At 31.6% G+C, this 10,000-nt stretch overlaps 1 protein-coding gene across 8 annotated transcripts in view; it reads left to right on the top strand.

Annotated features, from left to right (window-relative positions):
- The window catches only part of LOC122250070 (zinc finger protein ubi-d4 A), a 41,256-nt gene that overhangs the window by 12,800 nt on the left and 18,456 nt on the right, over positions 1 to 10,000 (top strand). For 6 of the 8 annotated variants that reach the window (XM_086554990.1, XM_043011353.2, XM_043011354.2 and 3 more), the window contains 2 exons: positions 1 to 26; positions 8,603 to 8,860. The exon at positions 1 to 26 is cut by the window's left edge and continues 71 nt beyond it. In XM_086554990.1, coding sequence (XP_086411116.1) covers positions 1 to 26; positions 8,603 to 8,860 — 284 coding nt within the window. The remainder of the gene's footprint in view (positions 27 to 8,602; positions 8,861 to 10,000) is intronic. The other 2 variants (XM_086554991.1, XM_043011355.2) reach the window with 1 other exon arrangement.

Below are 10,000 nucleotides of genomic sequence, written 5' to 3'. Positions count from 1 at the left end.
TCCCGGCAAGCCGTATGAGTGCCAGCGTAAGTATGGTGGACGTTCTTTTGGGGTTGTGTGGGATCGTAAACTTTTGTGGTGATTCAGAAATTCATAATTTGTCACAGTGCGAGAGTATGAGAAATATATCCCCCTCCCCTACTCCACCCCACCAATTTTGATTTTGGAGGTTGATCTGACTTCATGCAATCCTTTTTTTTTTTTTTTAAATCCTGTTGATGTTTCTCACACAAACACACACACACACACACAAACTCACAAACACATAATAGAAACACACACACAAAAACACACTTCCACACAAAATCACACAAAAAATACACACAAACACACACACACACACACACACACACACACACACACACACAAACTCACAAACACATAATAGAAACACACACACAAAAACACACTTGCACACAAAATCACACAAAAAATACACACAAACACACACACACACACACACACACACACACACACACACACACACACACACACACACACACACACACACACACACACACACACACACACACACACACACACACACACACACACACACACACACACACACACACACACACAAAAAAACAAAAAAAAAACACAACATGCACACAAAAAAAAAGTTTTATTTCAATTTTATATGCATAGAATTGCAAATGTATTAGCACATAATTTATAATTTTCTCTTAAAAAGAGAAATTAAATATGTTGTGGCTAGTGCCATAAGATTAACTGAGGTCAGATTTATTTCCCACTTCTTATTATTGATTTAGGAATGATATTTACATTTATAATTAGGTTTATTCTATGAGTAATACATGTCAACAGCCTTATTGTTGTTTTACATTTACTTTTTAAGAGTCAAAGTTGTTATTAAGAGTTACTTATGAATGTATTTCCTACTTTTCATTTCCTTTGCTTTCACTCATGGAAGTAGGGTTTTCATATTCATTTTAGCCCACTACAAAAGGTAATATTAAAATTACATTGATAGTGGGGATGTCATGGTGACTGTACACTTGCATTTTTTTTCCAATAACTTTTTTTTTGTGACACATCTTACTTGTGATTTTGATATAAATCTGGTTTGAAATCCAGCTTCCTCCAGGGAGAACACAGGCACAAGTTTAAACACAGAGTATCTCTTTTTAAGATCAAAGTGATGAAAATTCAGCTTAATTAACTGTTTGTTACATGACCTGAACACACCTTAGCAGGAGGTCCACATCCAGCTGGATCGTTAACATAATGCCTTTTGTTTGTGTTACAGATATTATCAAAAGAAAATATCAAAGAGGGCTTTTCATATAAGGGAGATAGAAAAATTGTGTTTTGATGAACTTGAAAAAAGAATAGTGGTTATAAGGAAGATTATTTATACTTTTTTCATGTCATTCTCACTTTCATTTCAATGCATTCCATTCCTATTTTATTGAAGAAGTGAAAGCTAAGCTAAATGGAATGCTCTCATAGAAGTTATAGCATTTTCCATTTTATAAATTTAAATTTAGTAAACTGAAAGTACCATTTGGCACTGATTGCTTTCCTAGTCTCAGAATAACAAGCATCTAGGTACCTGCTGTTATTCCACGTGTTATTTTTCTCACCAGTAGCCTTTTTGTTTGTGGGACGAGGCCTTATGGTTATTCATATTAGCTTATACATTGATATATGTCGATAGGAAAGATTTAGACATTAACTTCATCCCTTGTATGGTTGAATTTTTTTTCAGATATATATTTAATGTATATTCTATATCTTGGGTAATTAGGGCAAATGAGGTTAAGAAGGCAAATATAAGTATAATGGAATCGAGCAACATATATCTGTTTCCACAAAATAAGCATTAGTTTGCCACTTACTATTATTCTCAGTCACTAGTTTACCAAGAGAAAGATAGACTCACACCATACCCATGAGCAACTATGAGACAGCTCTGAGCTTTGTCAAAAAGTGGCTCCTATATTTCTTTCAGACTTTTTTTTCAAATAACTAGGAGTTGTGAAAGTAAAAATACAGGTTATATGAATACAGTTATCAACAAGTGGTTAGTACTCTTCCATGATTATAGAAAAGGAAATGGCTCCTGTAAAATGAATATGTTGACCAGATGATTTTAATTGCTCTGTTTAGGGTTTCCCTCTTTTTATTATCTTTTCTTTATAATCTGTTTGCTGATTGGCTTTCAGGCCTTATTTAATTATTTATTATTTTGTCCAAATTAATGCTGTTTATGACCTTTAGAGCAAACTGGTGATTAGATATGTACCGTGAGTTATGTAAAATGGTTCTTCATCAGATACTACTGAAAATTGCTATTAGGACAGAATGTAAGTCTATAGTATTGGATGATAAGAAAGGCACAAATGTGTGGATAAGGGCACTGCACTTATGCAAAATGCATAATCAGTAATAATGTGTTATTTATATTTGTTTAGGTTGAGGCTAATAGTTTCAGCTCATATATGAGTGTGACTAAATTGAAACAGGTTATGAGCACCAAGCAGTAAATATCATTAGATAACCATAATTTCATCAGCAGTAATAAATATCATGAAAACTTCTATTGTTCTCTTGATTCTCTTATAAGCTGTCATTTACAATGATTACCTCAGATATGTAAACAGTACAGCATTTTATAAGAAATCATGGTTATACATTCCAAGCATACAAAGTAGACTACTTTTATACATATCCATATTGTCTTCTATATCTTAGAAAAATACTTGCAGTTTATACAAAAAAAAAAAAAAAAAAAGTACTTTCAGTGGTTATGGAGTAGGTCATGCATTACACACACAATAGATCAATCTGCAACAAGTATATGCTAAAGCAAATCTTCTTTATTATAAGGATATTATGCTGTTTGATATCGCAACATGTATGGATCTGTGGGTTTCATATATTAATTAATATTTAACCCTTTCCCGACGGGGCACGCGCTACGCGAAAACCCCAAAGCCGGGCGATTGCAACATTGCATTGAAATCGTCACACTGGCATGACGCCCCGGCATCGGGAGTTTAGCTGTGTCACACAAATGTGACGCACCGTCGTCATAGGGTTAAGTCTTGGGGAAAAAAAAAATTTGAAGTATACCCTAAAGGAAAAACAATGAAGAAAGCTTTCATTCACAAAATATAAGGGTGATATGCCAGAGTAAGATCAGTGTGTGATATTTATTTACTTTGATAATTTTATTTCATTTTGTTTATTTCTCGAGTTTGCAAAATATGAATTAAGAATGGGGAACTATCATTTTATTTTGTGGATAGAGTTTGCATAATTTTTGCCATTTATTTTTGGAATGGTAGATATCATGTATGTGAGTGTTAGTTGTTTGTTATAAGTCCATGTGAACCATTTATTGTTGATGAGTAACGGCATAGATCGTGGTGTTTGGAAGTTGTTAATGACCGTTGAATTTTGTTGATTTGCTTAGTGTGTCATTGTTGTCATTAATATCATTGCTAGCACCCTTAGATTTTATTATTATCGTGATCATTACATATCTCTTTTTATTATTGGTATTATTATTATCATTATTATAATTATGATGATTATTGTTATGATCATCATTATCAAGTAATATTATGATACTTCAATAATTGTATTCTTCATATACAAATATTTTTTAATCTATATTTAAGTGAAGACAAAGTAGAACCCATGTGTAGGTAAACAGAAAAAAGTCTGCTAATCTAATAGCATTTAACAGTACAAAAATAGATAAAGATATAAAAATGCCCACTAGTTTGACATGTCTTTATCAATGACAATAACCCTGCTCTCCTTTAAGTCAATAGACATAAATTTAGATGCATAAAATAAGTTATGTTGATGAGTATTAGTGATATTGGTTATGTTATTTTGTTTTAGTTGCATTACTATAAAAATTTGTATCATATTTACAGAAAAGTGTGATGTTTAGTTACTGGATTTCCTTAATTTTTAGGTACAAGAAGTCCATGTACAAATTTTATGCTTCAGTCATTAAACGACACTCTAGTTCAATATTCCAGGGCATCACATATCATTGTACACTGTTTGCGTACTGCTAGGGTAGTTTACAGGGTTTAACAGTATTAGTGTAACAGGGAAGTCGTTTTTAGTGCTATTTGTAGTGTATGTCAGCATCTCAGATGTAAGGTTAAGTTTTGAGAGCAGTGATAGAAAGATATTTGAACCGTTTTATTGATATTTTTTTATGAAAACTGATTTCCTGAAATTCATGTGTAAATATTACTAATCATATAATGACTATATACTGATCTAGTGTCTGTGAGTTCACAGTTTTGTTGCTTTTTACATAACCTTACAAAAATGGTTACTTACTTCTTACTGTTACCAACCAAACTCTCAATGTAGTATTACTAGTGTCTAAATTATAATACACCAAGAGGTAAGCAGACTTTTTTATGCTAACTAAACTACCTAGGATCCCTCTGTCAGTAAACGAAAGTTGTTAGTGTGAAGTGATATATTCAACTTTTGCATTACATATAGTAATTTGAGAGCATGACTGAAGTTTTTATTGACTTCTTATTTATATATTTATTTAATTATTATTATTATTATTATTATTATGTCCTTTTTTCATTTTATTCTGTTTCTCTAAATTGAATTCTCTCAATTCTCTAAATTGTTTCTCTAAATGTTAAGATTCTTATGTTATTTATTCATAGTAAGTAAGAATTGACATTGGCCATTATATTTTAATTATTATTTTATGCTTACTCCACAAAATTGTAACTTTTATGGAAAGAAAATGTGTTTTTGTCCTTATTATAATAAACAGAACTCAGGTTTAATGATAATTTTATTTTATGTTATTATTTACTGTTAAGTTACCTTCTTATTTTTGTTACATTTTTTTCAGTTATGCTTATGATTATGGTAATCATTGTAATTGCAAAATTGATGTTTTGATAGCAGAATATAGAAATAATGATAGTTATATTCATAGTGGGATTATTGAAGAAATGTTTTTAAGCACTGGCCCTTCCACTCCATGCATTATGATTGGCATAAGCTGGAGTCTCAACACCAGTATGATTACCAGTCACTATGATGTTTAATATTTGAAGTTCATAGAGTTGTTGAAACAGAATAGTACACTCTTTTACATAGTGCTTAGAACTCCTTATTCCTTTTTTAATAATTTATCTTTTAATTACCAGTTGATTATACTCCATAATCTCTATACACATTCTTGATTTAGGCCTTAATGTCAGCGCAAGTTTCCCCTGACCTTAATTGGTATTCGTTGTGTAGATGGAAACATCATCCTCATATTTTGTTGTAGCAAATAATTATTGTGGTAGATTTTACCCTACAATTGACACTGAATAGTGTAGACTCATACAAATAGTCAGAGTGCAGAGTCACAAGCAACTGACAGCTTTCTGCCAAAAGAAATGGAGACCTAGTATTATTATTTTTATTTTGCATTTTATTTTTTGTTATTTGAATCTTGATATCTTTCAGGGAATAATATTGGTATAGGTAAAAATAATCGTTCTCTTTCCAAGTATACTTTTTTATAGAAAATTACTGTATTTTTTGATAGCTATGATAGCTCATAAGTTTTTGCCATATGTGGCAACTATGCATTACTGGCTTATGATTAGCTGAAAATCAATGTGTTTGATATCGTTTGTTATTTGTAATGATTATTCAAGCTATGAAATAAGTAATATTTTTGAATGTGTAGATTTGCAAATAAGCCTTACACATGCATATGTAAAATCAAACATGCTGATTTGCACCAATATTATGTAATGCAAGCAAACAAAACAATCCCAGTACCAAAGATTTCTTGTCTGACTGCATGCAAAAGAATAACAGATTTTGAAAGACTATTTTTTCTTTAATTTCAAGTCTATAAAAAGACATGTAGTATTCAAAACTGTGCTGTGGTTATAAGTCAGCCTCACTTTAACACTATTTTATGTTATTTTGCACATTACACATGTGATTTACATGCAGTAGATTAGTTAGATTCCTTTTATTTTATTTTCTACAACCAGAAGTTTGTTTTGTTTTTAAGATATATAAATGAGAGAGTAAATGAATATTTAAAGCCTGTTATTCACTACTATTTGGTACAAGCTTGTTCTTTGTGTGCTTACACTACATAACATCAGTGTAAATAAGCTTGATTAGGATATATATATATATATATATATATATATATATATATATATATATAATATATATTTTATATATTATAATATATATATATATATTATATAATATATATATATATATATATTATATGATATATATATATATAATATATATATATATATATACATATATATATATATAATATATATATATATATATATATATATATATATATATATATTATATATATATATATGAGTGTGTAATGGTTCTATGTGTATCTATATAAAAATTATAACTGAATTTATGGATAGAATATATATCACAACTAACTAATGATATCAAACATTGTGATTTTTAGCTAATCACAAGCCTGCAATATGTGCATTTACCACATCACTAAAACCTTGTGGACAATCCAGATGAAACTGACTATAGTTATATAATTTCTGCAAGTCTGTAATGAGAAACCTATTAGATATATAAAGCCTATTTATTGACTACAGTGTGTCTCCACATAGGGTTCTGTGATACTATCCAATCACAAACATCACGGAGAGCTTAAAAAAGGTGACAGAGCTAAAGAAAAATATTCTCAGTAAACCCACATTAGCTGAATGTATGAATGAATGATGACAGTACATATAATCTTCTTATCTTGATACTGCAGTTTATCAAGATCAAATAACTGTTTCATGGACACCTGGATGTGCGATTCATTTGAGCGATTTTTACCCATTTTCAAAAAGCAGAAACCTTGAAGGCTATAGATTTCACACTTCTGCTATGGCTTTTTTAGTGGGAGGGGGGGATATATGTGTGATTCATACTCTGACCTACATAGCTTTTGTACCTCAGCCAATGCTCATCTTTGCTTCTGCTGCAAGTGGCATACTTTCACTATTAAGACCAAGATTGATTTCAGTCAACTGTCATGTCATTCATCTACTTTAAAAGAAAAAACAAATCAAAAACCATTATGTCATTAATTGTTTCATCTGTTTGGAAACTGCCTATTTTATTTACTGCTTATTTTATGGCTGTGAAGATTATTAGTTCTTAGTCATGACATATAAGTGTAAGAAAAGAAATGAAAGGGTTGTTTTCCCTGCAATAATTAGTATAAATTATAAGCTCAAAGTTTATATTAGCACTTTATGTCATCTTGCATGGAATGGGATTTGTTATTAAGTTGCAGCCTTTGAAATGGTAGTCTCTGTCAGCCATTTATTTTATTGCATGCAATATGCCAAGATCTAAATTTTTGCCCTAATTTTCAATGTATGTGTAAGTGGGAACTTTTTTTGTTAGTTGTTTTGGTTATCATATTTATGAATTTTATGATTCTTTTAGTGTAGTTTAATTCCAAAATAACTTACAGCTTTAGATAGGTAAATATCTGTGATCATATTTATTGAGCATATGTGATATGGTATACTTGATTATCACAAAGAATTCTTCCTTGATTAATGTGATACTTAATGTAAAGTTGAGCATGATTTTTATTTCAGAATTTATGCATTTATATGAACTATTTGTTTTGCAAAGGGATACAAGCATATTAAGTAATATGAAACAATAGAAAAGGGCACTTAAAGATTATGGATATATTTCTAACATGAGTGAAAGAAAAGGAAGATATATAAGTATATATATATATATATTTTTTTTTTACTATTATATGATAATCACATACCTATTAGTCAATCAGCCCTTAGATATATTGATGGTTTGTGTGAAAAATAAATAGAGTGAGAACATTTATCCTCATGCTTTCATTTGATATTTTCTTTCAAGTACTTTTGATCAGCCTGACATCATCTTTATTTATGTATTTATTTATTTTTTATATTTTTTTTTTATTATGATGCTGATTGTTGTAATGCAGTGTGCATTATATCAAATATGAAAAATATTTATCTCTTATAGATTGTTACACTTTTTCTGATTTTTAAAAAATTGCAATTCATAAATAAAGATACTCTACCATGCACAAAGCAAGATATAGGTAAAGTATAACCAGTACAGGCAAGCCTTGCTGGTAGAGACAGCTGATACAAGCTCAGAATAAGTGTCAGTGTCAAACTGGAGCTCTTGAGCATCACCATGGCAGTGAATGACATACAGAGGTACTCACTCATCATTCAGTTTTGAATAATTTCCATATATATGCTTGTGCTTCAATAGGAATGTTTCTTCATTTTTTTTTTTTTTTTTTTTTTTTTTAAGAGATCATTACTGAAAGTTCTGTTTTATCATTATGATTTTATACTTTGGCTGTAGACCCAGTATATATTCTGCTGAAACAGAAATTTCACCCAAAAGTAATGACGATTAGTAATTCAGAGATTGGTTACCTTAGAGACAAAAAAAGTTGTCTTTTTTTATTCTCCCTTTCTCTTATGGAATTATTATATAAGGTAATCTTGTGAGGGAAGCGTGGGCTGCAGGGAATGTTGGTTTTGACTTGCAGTGTGTGGCGCTCGCTACAAGACCAGACAGGGTCTGTCCTACCACCTCTCGCACACACATAAGGGGGGTAGGGCTAACTCTGGGGGTGGTCGATCCAGAGGGGGCGGCACGAACCCCCCCACCCCCAGGTCTGAACCCCCTTCAGCTGGTGGAAGCTACCAGCCCCAGGCCTACCAACCTGATGCTCTGGCTGGTCTGGCAGAGTTTCAGGACAGTTACCTGGGGTACCTGTCAGCCGGCCAGGACGCCTCGCCCACGGGTATGCCCCTCCCCCCTACCACCGGCCCTGTCTGTGCTTGCCTGCGCTTGTCATTATTTGCTTGCTTGCTCATTTATGCTTTTGGAGGCAGATTCAATATATGATAAAAGAATAATGCTTCCTCTTCTTCTCTCTTCTTTATATTACTTTCTCCCCAATATATGACTCAGATTGTGATATGTATGTGAGAGTTTTTCACTGTGTAAGTTATGTATGTATGGATCTGCCTCTGTCTTTTTGTCTACAGAGGGTGTTTTGGGGGTACCCATTGTACCCATGTTTATTTTTGTCTCAAGGCTTTGTCATGCAAGGCTTATTAGTTGCTATTGAGCTTACTTAGTCTGCATTTAGCCGTTCTCACACTATCAGTAATATCTAATAGGACAAACAGTATTGAAGTGTGATCAGACATATGAGAGACCATCTCCTAAAATTTCTCATTTACTTTCTTTAAGGTAAGAAGTTGAAAGCACAATTGGCAAACTCCTAAGATCGAATTCACAAGTCTCTCACCAGTCAAATTGAACATAATGACATGTGCTGTATTTAGTAGATTGTAACCAGCATTAATAGATGCTGAGATATCTTTTTCTTGTCATAGTATTCAAGCTGAGGAGGTTTAATGTTGGCATTAGCTCTGCAGTGTCTCTCATTTGTTTATAACACCATATAATTCATTTTCAATATATGTTTCCCCTGTTTCCTATCTTTGGATTAATGAAGAGTATTATAGGTGTTAGAAAGAGAAACCTTATTTAGTTTCACTTGATTGTTGTTGCTTGTGCTTGAGTAAAATATACTTTCAGATATTTTAGTGCTTATAAGGTCTAAGTGTGCTTTCTTCAATAAGTTTTGGCTATTATTATTATTATTTTGAAGATATTTTTTTGCATTTCTATATAATTTCTTTATTAAAAGAGAAACCTTATTGTAATCCTTCCTATCAGTTGGAACCTTCCACCACAAAATGGGTGAAAATGTGCAACTGTGATTGCAGACAATGACAGTTATATTGAAACTTATAGCAACAACCATAAAACATGCTGTTAGACAACTGAACTTTCCATATATCACTGCTGTAGTCATGTGTTGACTATTTTTCACTTCAGTTGCCTAATGTTCATTCCAGCTGAAAAGGCC

This window comes from Penaeus japonicus, unplaced genomic scaffold (assembly GCF_977035675.1).
Source record: "Penaeus japonicus unplaced genomic scaffold, GWHDUDI00000001_assembly GWHDUDI00000030, whole genome shotgun sequence".
Classification (NCBI taxonomy): domain Eukaryota; kingdom Metazoa; phylum Arthropoda; class Malacostraca; order Decapoda; family Penaeidae; genus Penaeus; species Penaeus japonicus.
The sequence above is the reverse complement of the archived record's forward strand: the minus strand, read 5'-3'. Positions and strand labels throughout refer to the sequence as shown.